We start from the raw sequence: 17,677 nt of genomic DNA, 5'->3' as shown, positions 1-17,677 counted from the left end.
CTTGAATAGAGACTGGGAGTGGATGGGTCATTACACAAAGTAAAACTTATTTCCCCCATGTTTATTCCCCCCCCCCCCGCCACTGTTCCTCACACGTTCTTGTCAACTGCTGGAAATGGCCCACCTTGATTATCGCTACAAAAGGTTCCCACCCCCCCCCCCCCGGCTCTCCTGCTGGTAATAGCTCACCTTAAGTGATCACTCTGGTTACAGTGTGTATCATGTTCTCTATGTATATAAATCTCCCCACTGTATTTTCCATTGAATGCTTCCGATGAAGTGAGCTGTAGCTCACGAAAGCTTATGCTCAAATACATTTGTTAGTCTCTAAGGTGCCACAAGTACTCCTTTTCTTTTTTCTGGATATATCTCTCATATGCAGTGTATGTAGCAATTCTAACTGCTTCATAATAAAGTTTTGTGTTTTCATAGAAGCAGTCTTCAGATTTTTTGAGGCTCTTTCCCACTAGTTTCTCTTGTGAAGACCTCCAGAAGCCACTTGTTATCGCTGTAGCTTTTATGTGAATGAAATGAAAGCGTATCTTCAGCACATCTTACTATCTGAAGTGTGCAAAATTTAGTCCTTTTTAAAGCACTTCCTGTGGCAACTACTTTCCATAGTAGTCCCTTGCTGTGTCTCTGCATGGCCTCCTGGTTGCACTGTGGGGGATACCACCTGTCTCAGGCTCTTCAGGCTGAAGTTCTAGCCTTCATGTCTACACCTTATGCCCTCCTGTTATTTATTTTTCTCTTCTGCAACCCTCTCTTTTGGCCTCGAGGCCCTGGCTTTCTCACTGAGTAACTTACATCTTGCTGCATCTTAAAGGGCTGCAGAAAAAAATAGTGTGCTATATTTTTGGGAAATAATATGACCACATAATTAATAATAATACCAAGCTTTTATATAGCACTTTTCATCAGTAAATCTCAAAGTGCTTTGCAAAGGAGGTCAGTATCATTATCCCTCTTTTACAAAGGGGGAAACTGAGGTGCAGAGATAAAGCGATTTGCCCAATGGCAACCAGCAGTTGAGCTGGAAATAGAATCATAGTCTCCTGAGTCCCAGTCCAGTGCTCTGTCCACCAGACAACACTGCATAATACATACAAAAGGAAAAGTTGTACATACAAGTTCTCATTAGTTTGGGACTTGACTGGTTTTTTTAAATGATTAATTCTTCAACTTCAGTGGTCTGATAAGCTAGATTTTTTCTTTTTAAATGGACTGTCCTAATTTGTTTTAAAAAACTGTTTGACACCATCACTAACAACTCTTTCCAGGCCAGGTTCCACTTTTTTACCACCAGCCATTTTGTTGTTTGTTCTTTTCAGAAATGGTTCCAAGATTTTTTTTTTTCATAATGGAAGAAGGTGTTTTTCACTCTCCTCTCATTCAGAAATGGCTGAAGCATTTTTACTCAAATTGTCCAGATAATTTTGTCTTTGAGTAGAGACTAGTCCTGGAAAATTTCAACCTAATATGTGAAAATTTCAGAATGCTTTTAGTGACTGAAAACGGGATTGTATTCTAGTGTGACCTTTGCAGTTTCTAGTTTTGGAAATATAATGCAAATATTTGCCAGTTAATTCTTGAAGTCAGAAGACCCAAAACTGTGGATCTCTGCAATAGTTTAGAGCAGTGCTTCTCCAGCTATCTGATGTGCGGGACCGGCAATTTTTTTTTCCAATGTGCGCGCAGACCGGCAGCCAATGGCTGGCGGACCGGCACCAGTCCGCGGACCACCAGTTTGAGTAGCACTGCCTTAGAGAACTGTAATTGCAGAACATTCCCTTTTATTAATCCAATTCTGTAAGTATCTATTTACATGTTACTGACTCCATTGCACATTCTGGTCTATACACCAACTTAGTTTTCAACAATTTTTTTTAATATAATAGAGATGGCAAAATAACACTTAAAAATAAAATATTTCCTCTAAAATATAGGATTAGAATTAATGTATCCAGAACAATAAACTTCTTTTGTTACTTGTAAAAAGAAAAAAAAGTTATCAAACACAGCATGTCAAGTTTCAACCCTTTGTCAATTACATCTGGGCCCAATCCTTCATTGCTCACTTAAATCAAGCTCCCACTGACATCATTTGGAGATTTGGACGTGCAAGGAATACAGAACCCCAAGCCCTATTTGGTTATAAACTTCCAAAAATTGGGGTCTGCCATGGACACGGTGACAAGACCATTAACTATAGTGCACAAAAACTGATGGTGTAGTAATTCTTGTTTACTCCCTGTTATAATCTTGCAGGGTTGACAGCTACTTTGGCACAGGGGTTTGTCGGTGCCAGCTGTTGTAATGTAATGTTTTGATCTCTGTTAGTTTTAAATAGCATCACTGAATAAAATGTAATACTAACTTGCATGGGATCTATCAATTTTGTTCTGTATGACCACAGAGTAAAATGCATTAAAACTGTTTAGATACGAACAAACTACAAATATCATCATTTTTTTAAAATGAAATAAAATGTAGCATTTGTGAAATCAGTGATTTTGCCCAACTGATTTATATTGGCAAAAGCACTGATTTGCCTTGAGCTTCAGAACACTTGTATGATCACAATGTAGCTGGGCACCTGGCTTTTCCCTGTGCAATTGTGAATCACACTAATGTAGTTCAGAAGCAGATGAACCGTAGCAACCTCATTTACTGTGTGAGTGTATGTGAGCAGAAGAGGAGAGGCACATATAAGCATACTATATATTCCTCTTAAAGTCTGTTTGTTTCTTTTGATTTCAGTGTACTAGCATTTTTAGTATCACATGGATGTGAAAAAAATAAAATAAAGAGTAGCAAAGTGATCAGAAATAAAAATCATTTTCCTTCCATTGGTATTTTAAGAAACCAAACTTAGCTTCCTTTTGAGCAGTCAGTAATACCACATTGTTAGTATTTGTGGAATAAACGTGCTGTGACTGCCACTAAATACTGTTTACTGCAGTACATTTTATCAGTCTTACCAGACCATGTGTGCTGAGTCGAGAATGTGTACAGTGGAACACATTAATCAAATAAACATCAACAGTGTCGATAAAAAGCACAACAAAGGAACTAACTCAAAAAAAGTATTGATTTTTTTCCTCTCTCTTTTGCTTGCTTTGTGTGTTTGCACAGCTGATGGTGGCTCCTCATTCCACTACTGAAGTACCTGTTCAGTTCTGTCCTTCTGCCCTGGGAAGAGCCAATCACACGGCATCAATCACCTTCACATGCCCACAGGTATGATGCTATGTTTAGTGTCCAAAGCACTATGAAATCAGATAATACAATATTTTCAAATATAGTTATAAATAAAAGTTTCAGTCAAAAGGACAATTTAAAATCAGATTTTTTGATCCTCAATCATACAGCCAGTGCAAAAATAATTGACTTAGATGCACATGATGAACAATTTGCTTTAGCCTTAGCCTTAACTTTGCTCAGCTTTCAGCATATCTACAATCTTAGATAGAATTAATGCTGTTGGTTGATGTGCAGAGAACTAGAATATGCATTAGTATTTCTAATTTGCTTAGTAATTACAAGGTTATCCCAAATTATTCATTACTGAAATAGTCTTCCTGCTCTGAAATTAATTTAATAGTTCCTTTTGTAAAGTATTATCATAAATAAGCCCCACTTATTAATGTTTATCTTCTTTAGAAATACTCTTGGACTCGAAAGAATTATCATCCTTTGATTTAACTTGAAACTAATCTTCTTTACATTTAATGTGTTAATTTTTTTAGCATTTTTCCTGTGTGTTTCCTGAATCTTTAAAGAGAAGCAACTAAATGGAGAAGCATGAGTCATCTCCTTGACCTACTAGCTTACTAAAAATTGCAGCTGGAGACAAAGAGCAGAACTGATATTATGACACGAGTGCCATAATGTCAGCACATGAGTTGTGCTTGAGTGAAATGTTTGCTTTCCAAATGTATGTAATTTCCTCTTTGTTCTTGTTGGGCTGTCAAATATCCTAATGGGCTGTTGACTTGAAAATTACCTCAGTTGAATGTTAGGGAAATGGCTCTAGTAAGATTCTCGGTAATACTGCAAAAGCAGAACTTGTCTCTTCTACAAGAAAAAAAGGAGTAAGAAAGTGATATAGCCCTTCCCCCTGACCCCACCCCCTCCGATATCAGAATGCCTAACAGACGGATTATCTGTAGGTGGTGGTTGCAAAGCATGCATTTTTAGAGTCCATCTCCTCTTTAATATTTATTAAGAATAAAAGCAAGGAGCCAGCATTTCTGGTATAAGTGGTATATAAGCAAGGGCAGTTCAAGAGGACAAAATGCCATTATCTTTTCTGAATCCTAATAGCTCTCAGAACTCTGGTCTATACATTAAAAGTTTAATTCTTCATCAGATACAGAAGCAATAAAGCAAGTAAATAATTCACTTAAACCTTTCAGGAACAAATTGAGCCCTGACACTTGATTTTTCTCATCCAGTGCACTTCCTTTCAAATAATGGCAAATCTCCAAGTTTTGATCTGCGGCTGAACTTTAATCAATATCTCATCCTTTCAGTTGCTTTGTCCATGCCCTCTCAACCTTTTCAATCTGTTGCTCTTACCTTTGTAATTTTTTTCAATGTCCTTTTCATCTGTGAACCATATGGATCTTTCTTTTTTTATTCTGTTCACTTTCACTACCTTAGTCCTTACCAAATTGATGCCAGATGATTCCAGGGTGCTAATTATTTATTACATTTTAAAAGATATAATGTATTTGCACAAATCTAAGGTGGTTGTTTTCTAATATCTGAATCCTAGAACAACTTTTTAACCTAAAAAAATGTGCATTGATTTTCCTTTCTTGAATTCACTGATTAAATGCATCTGAACTGACCCTGTAAACCATGTCATAGCTGTGTAACTGACTAATCTAAAATCAGCTAATGACAGTACTTATAGGATAAACCTTAACTTTTTTGATTCTGCCTCTTTGCTGAATTGAGAGAAGCTGCTAAGGGATGTTATCATCTTCATTTGTTTCTGGTTTAGAGCTGTGTGAAGAGCTCTTCAGAATAAAAATCCAAGTTTAGGTTCTAATCACTTTACTATAGGTTTTTGAAACCTAAAATTAGCTTTGTTGGGATAGCACAACTGAACTGCCAGCTTGAATATAATGCATGCCCAGAGTGTTAATATATTTCTATCATCTTGTTCTCCTAGCACACCAACAACATCCATATGTAATGGAGCGAGGCTAATAGTACTAAGCAGCATAGGAGAGAAGTGGAGCTTTGCAATAGATCTTGTCAAATATTCTTTGCTTAGGGTTATTTTTTTTTAGTTCTTTCCTCCTGATATGTTGCAGTGGGCAGTGCATATTCTTCCTCTGCATCCTGTTAGGTTTCCATTTCAGATGCAAGCTAAACCTTTTCTTTTAACTGTAGATTGGGGGCGGGGGGTGTCTATTTTTTTTTTTTTTACAAAATTTGGCCTTTAATTTTGGATGCCTCATTTTTTTTGGCTGCCCAACTTGAGACACCTTGAGGATGTTTTTTTCCGAGAGTGCTCAACACTTCAGAGCACCAGGTTCAGAACATCCAAAGTGTCCCCAGCTGGAAACACAAAAATAGAGGCAATCAAAAATCTGGGAAAATTTAGCCCCTTTCCTTCTAAGACAGCATGGTTTATCTTTAAACATTTCAATTTCAGTGAGCAGAAATAGGACTAACACAAGAAACTGATTTATTTTCTATCAGGTAAATCTTTATTAACAGCTAACTTTATAGGCTACACCCTCTATGCAGCTGAATGAAAAGTGTACCTTCTCCTTTACTGATAGTTTAAGTAAACTTGTGTGTGTGTGTATGTATGTATGTATGTATATCTATCACACACACACACACACACACCCATGATAGCTAGTTTACCAGGTCTGTATTCACAGTAGATCAGGGCATCAATTACAATATCTAGGTTACCAGGCATGGGTTCACATTAGAGCTGGACTGAAACAGTTAAATTAATAGATTTTAAGGCCAAAAGGTACCATTAGATAGTCTGACCTCCTCCAGAATATAGGCCATAGAATTTCTTCCCGTTCCCCAGTATTGAGCCCAGTAAGTTGTTTGACTAAAGCATACCTTCTAGAAAGGCATCTGGTCCTGATCTGAAGATGTCAGGTTTATGAAGAATCCACTCTTTCCCTTAGTAGTTTGTTCCAGTGGTTAATCATCCTCACTGTTAAAGATCTGTGCCTTATTTTTAGTTTGAATTCGTGTGCTTCTAACTTCTAGCCATTGGTTTTTGTTATGCCTTTCTCCACTAGATTAAAGTGCCCTTTAGTACTTTGCTTGGTTTTTCCTCCCTGGAAAGGTACTTTTAGTCACAGTTCAGGGTAACTGCACCTGTATTTCTCCTCAGTGATCTGGCAAGGGCACCCACTCTCAAGCTTCCAGCTCCCCGGCTGTTGCTTCTCTTGGGTGAAGACCCCTGTGTCTCACTTCCTTCTCATCAGGGTTATGACCATGCTGAGCAGTTCCCTTCCTTCACTGCATTGCTCCTAGCAAAGACAGTCTGCCTAAACAGAGGTATGGAAGAAGTTTAGTTTAAGATTTCTTCTTGCCTTGAGCAGGGATGGTGTCCCTACTCTCTGTTTGCTGGAAGCTAGGAATGGGCAACAGGGGATGGATCACTTGATGATTACCTGTTGTGTTCATTTCCTCTGGGGCACCTGGCATTGGCCACTGTCGGAAGACAGGTTACTGGGCTAGATGGACCTTTGGTCTGACCCAGTATGGCTGTTCTTATATTCTTGCCATATAAATGAGGATGAGCAAACTTAAGGTTTAATTGGACTCAAATTCTGGGTTTTATGTTTTGTTTTGCTGTTAGCTGTGGACTGGCACAAGACTCCAGTAAGGGTCATGCATTTGTACCAATCATAACAAGTAGTTACAGAACCATCTTAACAATGTATAGCACATATGCTTCTCTAAATATGTCATCTGCCAAAATTCAGGCTGTTGTGTCTCAGCTCCTTAGTGTGCGGCTGGCAATACTCCTTCAAGCTATTGAAGATTTTTGGCTCCTTGAGGCAGTGATGGAGCATGACCCCCTAAAGGATGTTGCATGTCACATGTTCATTATAACTGCTGCCTTTGGAACCTTCCAGTCAGTTTCTTCTGTGATTGCAAAGAAGCTTCCCAAAGAGCTGCTCTGGGTACTCTCCCAAATTGCAACAAAATATTTTTAATGATAACCCCTGCCTTCTTGTCAGAGGCTGAGAATGGTGTCCACAGATGTATAACTGAAACACAGCTACATTATATTTAAGTCAGCAATATCTAAATAAATTTTGATTTCATAATCATCACTTCCAGACAGTCCAATCTGATTCCACACCTGAGTTACCCAAGATATTAAAAGTTTTTCTACCTTATAATTTATTCTAAACTTGGCAGGAAGGAATATTTTTATTTGCCATTTCCTCCACCCTCATGTGGATATTTTGGCTTATGATGTGGGGATAAAGGGAAGTAGTTTACTAAATTCAAAGGAAATAAACTATATTCATTCTTGGTAGTGGAATTACACCAGGGGTGAACTTGACCCCATGTGTATTTATCTTTTAGGAGTAGGAATACAGGAACTTCTGTACTGGATTAGACCAGTGGTCCATCTAATCCATTATGCTGTCTCTGAGAGCCATCTGTATGAGGTGCACAATTGTGAAATAACCTGACCATATAGGGGATTTTCTCCCTAACTTTTGTTAGAATAATGGAAATTATGCCTTAGACTGGAAAAGGGATTTATATCCCTTACTAAAGTGAAAACAAAAATCAATTTTTTATATTTTGACTTATGTAACTATGGATGTTCTTCACATCTATATAAAGATCTAATCCTTTTTTGAATCCTACTAAATTCTTGGCCCCAATGATTATCTGTGACATTGGGTTCCACAGGTTAATTATGTCTTGTACAAAAAAACCTTTCCTTTAATAAGCTTTAATTTTCTTTTTCTTTTCAATTTAATTGAATATCCCATTGCTTATAAAACATAAGTAAGGGCACCCAATGTACCTTCTCTCTATATTGTGTGTAATGCCTATGACCCCTTTTATTCATCTTCTCTCTAAACAGACCCAATCTTTTCAATTCCACTTTATATAAAATATTTCCATGTATTTGTTACCCTATTCCCCACTCTTTCTGTTATATCTTTATTCTGATAGTGTCCAGAACTAACCACAGTACTACAGATCATGGTGTACCAGTGGTTTATATTAGTGTGATATTTTCATTCTTTATTTTCTATTCCATATCTTGTACATCCTTTACAATATGTTGTTTTTGTCCACCACTTCACATTAAGCAGTTCTCATTGAGCTGTCCATGTGTTTTTCCTGAGTGGTTATTGTGTATTTTAAACCCCATAAGGTATATGTACAAATAACTCAAACAATTCTTTGCAATAATTATGAGAATTATTGCATTTGTCAACAGTGAATTTCATCTGTCATCATGCTTACCCATTCATCTAGCTTGGTTAGGTACTTAAGAAGTTCATGAATGTCTTCTACAGTCTTGACTAATGTAAATATTTTTTTTGTCAGCTGCAAATGTTGCCATCTTGTTATTCATCCCCTTTTCTAGCTCACTAATAAATATATGAAACAGTACAGTTTCTAATACAAAAATAGAAAGCATCCTGATGTTAGCATTTTTTCCTGTGGAAAGTTGATCATTTACTCCTACTCTTTCTTTTTTTATCTCATAACTACTGAGTTGCATTAATAGGCTCAGGTGAGGGACTTTGCAAAGGCTTTTAAAAAATACAGATACATTATTTCATCTGCTTCTTTTTTTTTATCCGCTTATTTTGTTCACATACTTAAAGAATTTTCCTTTACAGAAGCAATGGTGGTTTGTTTCTCTCTCTCATCTCATATTAATCTAGGCATTTTATAATTCTGTTTTAAATTATTTTTAACCATTTACACGTTGCTGAAGTATTGTGGTCTGTAACTCCCATTTTCACCCAGTACCTTTAAAAAAAAAAAAAAAAGAAGAAGAAGAAAAGTTAAGTACAACTATTGCCCTCAAGTCCCATTTACATGAAATAGTGTATAATTTTGTTAACTCAGCCACTTCATTCTTAAGTTCCTTCAGAACTCTTGGACTATCCAGTCCTTTTTCTCTTTCATTTCTCATTTTGTCTGAGGGTCTTCTTTTTGTACACCTTGATCATTATCAGTGCTCAATCTTATTACTTGCAAAGAATAGGTCTGGGACAGGTATCTCCCATAACATCCTATGTAATGAAGACTGATGCAAATAAATCATTTATCTGCAATGTCTTTATCCTCCTTAATTGCTCCTTTGACTCCCTGTTCTCTTAGTCTCCATGCTGTTGATGTATAAACAGAAATATAAAATGTATTAAATACATGTATCTCTTTGTTCTTTAATATCCTTTCTGGCGTTTACTGTCACGGTGTTAGTTTTTTTATGTGGTTCTTCTGTTATCCCTTATATATCAGTGATCTGTATTCTTCCTCTGGACTTCTTGCGACTATATTCACAATGTGTCCTTCTTTATATTAAGCTTTTAGACCATTGGATCTATTTCTTCGAAGAGATCAATGATTAGAATAGATAAAATCTAAGCGTAAAGGGAGAAAAAATAAAATAATAAATAATAATAATAAAATAATAAAATAAAAATAAAGAAAAAGTTGGACAACATTTCTTCCACAAGTATACAACCAGAACAACAGAAAATGATCTTCAGTGAGCTTCAGTAAGATGTGCAATGTGGAGGCTGCTTTTTTCTAATATCAATGTTTTTCTTTCCCCTACAGCTTAATGAGTGGATATTTCATCTGTCTGGGGTTGGCCTTATCCCTCAGCCAATGGAACCAGCTAGCATAAGTACTTGTATTGGTCGTCATTCTTCCATCATCATATCCTTCAAAAATCCTACCACTGAAGATATACTGGTAGATGTGCTGTTAGCAGGTACAGATTCTTGCTTTAATAATTTCTGTTTGATTGCATTAAAAATATCTGTGGTATAGAGAAATGGTTACTAGTCTGGAAATTGCATATGATACAATAGAGATATACATGGTGAGGAACGGTTCCTTGGTACCTCCATGCCTGTGCTTTGGTAATATGGCTTGGTTATAGTCTGTCTTAATATTCTTCTTAAAGGTTTTCTCATCAGAGATAGATACAGGCCCAGGGTGTGCGTGCATGCGCGTGTTCACACACACAAATCTTTATCTCAGGGTAAATCAGGTGTGTACAGATTTTGTAATACTGAAGGCTCCAAGCAAGATGTCTATGCAGCCTGAATTTCATTTTAATATGGCTAAATGTAAATGTATAGATGTAGGAACAAAGAATGTAGGCCATACTTACAGAATGGGGACCTGTATCCTGGGAAACAGTGACTCTGAAAAAGATTTGGGGGTTGTGATGGATAATCAGCTGAACGTTAGCTCCCAGTGTGAAGTTGTGGCTAATATGATTCTGGAATGCATAAACAGGGGAATCTTGAGTAGGTGTAGAAAGGTTATTTTATTTCTCTATTTGACAGTGGTGTGACCACTGCTGAAATACTGTGTCCAGTTCTGGTGCCCACAATTCAAGAAGGATGCTGATAAATTGGAGCGGGCTCAGAGAGGAGCCAAGAGAATGGTTAAAGGATTAGAGCGATAGACTCAAACAGCTCAGTTTGTTTAGATTAGCAAATAGAAGGTTAAGGGATGACTTCCACAGACTGGAAGTATATACATGCGGAACAAATATTTAATCGGGGACTCTTCAGTCTCACAGAGAAAGGTATAACATGATCCAATGGCTGGAAGATGAAGCTAGACAATTCAGACTGCAAATAAGATGTACATTTTTAACAGTGAGGGTAATAAACCATTGAAAAAGTTTACCGAGGGTCGTGGTGGATTAAGAACATAAGAACAGCCATACTGAGTAAGATCAAAGGTCTGTCTAGCCCAGTATCCTGTCTTCCAACAGTAACCAATGCCAGGTGCCCCATAGGGAATGGACAGAATAGGTAATCATCAAATGATCCATGCCCAGTCGCCCATTCCCAACTTCTGACAAACAGAGCTTAGGGACACCATCCCTGCTCATCTTGACTAATCGCCACTGATGGACCTATCCTTCATGAACTTATCTAGTTCTTTTTTGAAGATTCTCCATCAATCACAATTTTTAGATCAAGATCGGATGTTTTTCTAAAAGACATGCTCTAGGAATTATTTTGAGCATGTTTATGGCCTGTGTTATACCGGAGGTCAGACTAGATGATCACGATGGCCCCTTTTGGCCTTGGAATCTATGAATTCAGCCATAATACTGTCCAGGCAAAAATGTTGGTGGAGATTTATTGAGATTAGTCATTAACTATCTCATCTTGAAATTTATTGTTCACATAAATGACATTTTAACATATTTGATGGCTTAAGTCATTTAGCAAATGGAAATTTTAAAGACAGGTTGTAGCTAACTCAGTAAATAGGGGAGTAATCCAAACTAAATCTCTGTAATGGCTGGTTTCTTGTCATAATGATAGCAGACATCTGACCCTTTCAGTTTCAGATGTGAAATTCAGCTCAATCAGCTACAAATAAATCATTTAGCTATCAGAGAAAACAAGATAGCCGTTTTTTAATACATCCCACAGTGGAACGTCTCAACATATCAGCACTGAAAAGCAAATTGGGATGGGACAAATAGAGACCTTGGAAAACCCCATAATTTGCATACCACTGCTAGATTTGAAATCTTTATTTTGGCTAAAGCTGAATTCTTCTGTGTTAATTTAAGAAGCTGAGAAATGGTATACAAAACTAAGTCTTCTGGTGCTGAACAACGAACTCAAACTCCATTGGATTAAATAACAGTTGAGGTATATGCAAGCAATACATGTGTGACAGGGTGTAGGTACCCCACCCAGCAATAATGTTGTAATAGTAATTTGCAAGGGGAGGATGGCATTAGCCTCCCTGGAAGGAAGGAAAAAACCTGGCCTACCCTATGAGCTGTGTGCCCTGGCGGGAGCAGCTGACAGCTGGACCTCATTAGGTCCTCATTGGACCCAGATGGGGGCTCTAACCACCAGTCTAACAGAGTGGTATTCTGTGTCTCTCCCCTGAGTCCAGTCCGTTTGCTCCAATCACTCATTATTTATCTGCAGTGGAACAGCTTAAACAGGACAGATTGAGGGAGCCCCACATCAGAAAAGCCCAGAGCCCAGTGGTTAGAGTACGCTCCCAAGAGGAGGGAGAACCCTGTTCAAATCATTTGTCCTTCTCAGGCCCACATCCCAGGTGAGCACTCTAAGTACTGGGCTTAAAGTTAGAAGCTCAGCGCTTCCTACTTCAGCTGTTTTGTGCAGAACGAGGCAGGTGTCTAAGTCATTCCCGCAAGAAGCTACTTAGGCATCTAAGCTGCTTGACTTCAGGAGATGAGGTTCCATTCGTGGATAGCTAACAGAGAGATGCTTCCTTCCAGCCTGGACATAGGCATTACTCTCCATTAGAGTGGCAGGGTTTAGGACACACGGTTGACAGCTCCCACTGGCTATTTTAAGTAGCTCCCCACCTAGCATTTCTGGCTGTTGTGATCCCATTCTTAGGTGCTTGTCTCACCCTATTCATTGCATAGGAGTCTGTGTTTAACTCAGGTTTTGTGGATTGCAGCGTAGTTCCTGTTGTTTTTTCTAGGTACCTAAAAGTTAGGTGCCATAACGTTCAGCAATTACAGTGCCTAAATGCCTTTGTGGATTCAGGCCTTGATTCCTAGAAGAAATGAACTCTAACCAGACCTTGCTCCAAAAAGGTCCTCAACCATTAGGGACTAAGGTCCAGGACCAAACTATAATAGAGGGGTAATTTCCCCCTTCTCTAATCTGCAAATCTCCCCTCTACATTCCTACTAACCTCCCCCCCACAACCCACTGTCCAACTTCCACCCCATCTCAGGCTCAGATTCGCCCTCAGTCTCTTGATTTCGCCCCTCACACACCAACACACACACACCCTACCTCCACCTACTTTCCCCACAGGGAGCTTCCAATCAAACTTGTTCTATCCCATTCCTACTCTTCAGAATTTTGTCTTCAATCCTTCCCACCCCATGATCTAGCTGAGATATTGCCATTTTATAACAGGGCTCTTCAATTCTGTTAGCACCTTCCATCTGGTAAAAATTGTGCAGTGTCTGGTAAAAAGAACAATTTTGTCTTGATTGAATGTTTTTCATTCTGGACCTCAAAGCACTTGGACTCAGTTGAACAAAGTTTCCAATCACTGAAGTGTATTCATTCACTACTGAGGTGAAATGCAGCTCCATTTTTGAGACAGCACCAGTGTTCCCTCTAATTTTTCCCACCCATGTGTAGAATGAATTTTGTTATGTGCACCAATATGGAGGCAATGTGTGACACATGACCTTCATATTGGTGCACATAACAAAATTCATGGGGTGGGGGTGGGGGCTCAGGCTGGAGGTGGGGGCTCTGAGGTAGAGCCAGGAATGAGGGGTTTGAGGTGCAGTAGGGTGCTCCGGGGGGGAGAGAGGACTCTTTCCCCCCACCCTCACCCGCACCCCGGGAGCACCTTGGCTGAGGGGAAAGGCGCCTGTCCCCACTGCAGCACCTCCGGGGCTGGGGCTGCAGGATAGGCACCCCTTCTCCAGCCCTGGCAGATCCAGCCAGGACTGGGTTTGAGCTGGGGGAGGGGCGCTGTGGAAGGTTTGGGCTGGGTCACCCCAGCTGGGTCAGGGCCACGCCAGCTGTGGCTGGGACCAGGCCGGACCACTTGGGTCGGGTCTGGGCCATGCCAACTTCGGCTGGGTTCCAGCCAGGCTGCTTGGGTTTGGGCCGCGCTGCCCCAGCTGTGGCTGGGTTCAGGCCGTGTAGGGGCGCCCTGTCAGCGGGCAGGACCGAGCCGTAGGATGAGCTCTCCAGCCATGGCAGGTTGGGGGCTGGGAGAAGGGAGCCCCTCCCCCGGCCGGTCCCTGAGTAGGTTCCCTAAGTGCCTGAGTGGCACTAAATAGGCTGCTGCATGGCCATGTGGCTTACAGGGAATTTAGGACAGCACACCATCTGACTACTTCCTTTCTTTGCTTCCCCCCACCACCCCCACTTTTAACCTGGAAGTGAAACCCTGAGGACTAGGTCATCAACTTATGATGAAACCATGGGGCTTCATTTCACTTGTATGCTCCAAACTGCTTAGAAGCATTATGTACACTGACCCCATTTCCTAGAGAAAAGGTTTTAAAACTTTATCATGGTGTTTTCTTAGTTTTTTGTGGAACATCTCCCTTTCCAATCAGTCTCATTCATGAACCTACCATCTTTGGTGTAACTGTAGTACTTGGTGAACTCTGTGTGTACATTTAACATTAAATGTGTGTACATTTAACATTAAATCAAATTACCGTAGAACCTCAGAATTATGAACACCTCGGGAGTGTAGGTAGTTCGTAACTCTGACATGTTAACTCTGAACAAAATGTTATGGTTGTTCTTTCAGAAGTTTACAACTGAACATTAATTTAATACAACTTTGGAACTGTACTAAGAAGAAGAAAAATGATGCTTTTAGCCATCTCAATTTAAATGAAACAAGCACAGAAACACTTTCCTTACCTTGACAATTTTTTTAAACTTTCCTTTTATTTAGTAGCTTACATTTAACACAGCATTGTACTGTATTTGCTTTTTTTTTTTTTTTTTGGTCTTTGCTGCTGTCTGATTACATACTTCTGGTTCCAAACAAGGTCTGTTTGACTGGTCAGTTCATAACTCTGAGGTTCTATTGTAAATTCCTTTCCCAATAGTTAACCAATCCCTTTGTCTCCTTTTTCTCTTCATTCCCTTGCCACATTACATATGTTTGTTTCAATCTCATCAACACCTATCCTGTGCCTAGTCTCATGCTTCCTTAACCTGTCCAATCCCTCTTTTCCTACTAGTCTCCAGCTCCCTTTTTCCACCCTGGTGTCACTTGTCTTCTGGGTCGCCTGCTTTTACATTATCTGCCCTGCTCCCAAACACCTCTTCACTATCTCATTGAGGAAGCACCTAGTTCTGTCCCCAAGTTTTGGTACCACTTGCAAATCTTTTCCTCTTGGAGATACAAGCATCCACTTTGTAACAGGTTCCCCCCCGGGGTGCCACCTGGAACTGGGGTACACTGACCCACCAGCCCCGGCTGCCTCTCACACTGTGCTGCTGTGACAAGCTGCAAAGCCCTCCAGCCTATACTTTCAACAGCATACATACAGGTAGGGACACACCCAACTGCAGTTACATGCAGGCTCTCTGACCAGCCCCTGCATAGGAAGGCTACAGCTAAGGCAACTCCCAGCTCCCCAGGCGCACACCCCCTCTGGAGTATAAACCCAAAATTATACCATTTTATGCTGCACAGGGAACTGTGCAGCATAAGCTCATAAAGTTTGCCCCCATCCCTCATTGTGGAGAGGAATATGCAACAGCCTTTGCCCCTGAGCTATGATTCCCACATACTTCACTCCAACTCACTGGTTTAGATAAAGCAAAACCAAGTTTATTAACTACAAAAGATAGATTTTAAGTGATTATAAGTGATAGCGAACAGATCAAAGCAGGTTACCTAGCAAATAAAAAAAAATGCCAACTAAGCTTGATACATGAAATAGATTGGATATGAATTAGCAGATTCTCACACTAAGAGATGATATAAGCAGGCTGCATATTCTTAAGGGGCAAGCTGCACTCACTTTATGGCTTGGAATCCCCACGTGTTTCATTTACAGGCTAGAAATCCCTTTAGCCTTGGTCCAGCACTTCCCCCAGTTCAGTCTTTGTTCCTCAGGTGTTTCCAGGAGTTGTCTTGTGTGGGGAGTGAAGAACACCAGATGATGTCACTACCTGCCTTATATAGCGAAAACCCTTTGTTTCAAAGCTTTGGTTTTCAGACCTGTTTGTGGAAAAAATACTGACATCCCAAGATGGAGTCCAGAATCATGTGGTCTGATCACATGTCCTTGTAGAGTCATAGCAGCCATTACTCACAGGATGTTTGGCGTGTTCTTAGGAAGTCTCATCACCAAGTAGGAGATAAGCTTCTCTTAAGGCCTATTGTTTTTTCCTAATGGCCCATTGCCCTGGATAGGCTCTTCCCCACCCACCATCTAGACTGAAAGCATCTTGTCTTGTGGGCATTACCTAGGTTTAACTACATTTGGAATACAGATGCACAGTCAATATTCATAACTTCAGATACAAAAATAATATATGCATACAAATAGGATAATCATTCAGCAAATAACTTTTCCAATGACCCCTCACATGACTTATCTTGCATAAAATACATCATAATTATGTCCTAATCATATGATAATAATATCACTATGAAGAATATGGGGTGCAGTGCCACACACTCTTCCTTCTCTTATAGTTGCAATGGCCCAAGGCTTACTCCTTCTCCTTTATAGCTGTCTCCCTCAGGCATTCAGGCTCTTCATTGACCCCGGGGTGCCTGAAGAAGCACCTGTAAAAGAGGAGCACAGCCAATGTACATGATCAACCAATGATTTGTGAATTACAGGCAGTAAGCTGGCCAAATCCTACTTCTTGAGTTAGAGGATGTGTGTGGCAACCATGATACTATGTGTTTCTATTTCACTTCATAGAATAGAGCATGTTTTACACTACTGTAAAATGCAGGTCACTATTTCTTCTGATTTGCACAGCAACAGAACAATTATAAGAAGCAAGCTGCAAGTCTTGTTAAGCATATAGTGCCAAATGGCATATTTAATACTACTAGAGCACCAAGCTATTATTTGTAAAATGCTAATCTATTAATTACACTCTTCACAAAACTAATATGAGAACAAGCATTCGTCTCCACAATAGAGTCCCATCAGAAATCATTTACATAGCTTAAAATGGATACTAAAGACTACTGAACTGCGACATTCTGATATACTTGAGTTGTGCCTTGAGTTCACAAAAACCTTCCTTGTTTAAATAGGATGCAATTATAGAGCATTAACTTATTCCAAAGAGGCTCTCCAAAGAGGTTCTTTTACTGGTGTAGAAGTAAACTGTCCTAGGAAAAACTCTAATCTTTACTTTTGCACCTTAGATTCAGTTTTTGCTCTCCATTTTGCCTTGGATTAATTACACATTTGTGGACCTGAAATAATGAACTAATATTCCTGTAGTATTTTACAGTAAAACTGTAAGGCCTTTTCTTTGAGGGGATTAACACTGTAGAGCCCATCATACAAAATAAAACAATATAAACAACTCTAAAATCTGTCTTGAATTTGTAAGACCTGGTTAATTTCCTCAATGTATTACCACTGATGACCTGGAAATAATAATAATAAATAATAATTTTTAAAAAGTCACAGTAGGATAACTGAGCTATGTATCCAAGCCTCCTTCAGAACAGCATTGTGCAGGCTTTGGCTTCCTTTTTGCAGAAACAGTAACAATTCCTTTTGTTCTTTTTGGTAAAAAGTGGCATTCTTTCTTCTGTATGCAAGCCTACTTCTAATATATTTTCAAAGGAAGTAATTTCTAGCTGCATAAGCAGAGTCATGACTATAAAACTTCAGTTTTTAATAATTTAGTAATTATGGCCCAGATCCTCAAAAGTAACTAGGTGCCTCCTTCAA

The 17,677-nt window shown here is 39.4% G+C and overlaps 1 protein-coding gene across 1 annotated transcript in view; it reads left to right on the top strand.

Annotated features, from left to right (window-relative positions):
- CFAP47 (cilia and flagella associated protein 47) overlaps positions 1-17,677 on the top strand; it is a 643,435-nt gene that overhangs the window by 503,735 nt on the left and 122,023 nt on the right. Inside the window, exons 55-56 of the mRNA XM_073358068.2 lie at positions 3,136-3,240; positions 9,829-9,985. Of these exons, the coding sequence (XP_073214169.2) occupies positions 3,136-3,240; positions 9,829-9,985 (262 nt within the window). The remainder of the gene's footprint in view (positions 1-3,135; positions 3,241-9,828; positions 9,986-17,677) is intronic.

This window comes from Lepidochelys kempii, chromosome 1 (assembly GCF_965140285.1).
Source record: "Lepidochelys kempii isolate rLepKem1 chromosome 1, rLepKem1.hap1, whole genome shotgun sequence".
In the NCBI taxonomy this organism is placed as follows: Eukaryota; Metazoa; Chordata; order Testudines; family Cheloniidae; genus Lepidochelys; species Lepidochelys kempii.
This window is presented reverse-complemented; position numbering and strand designations above follow the sequence as displayed.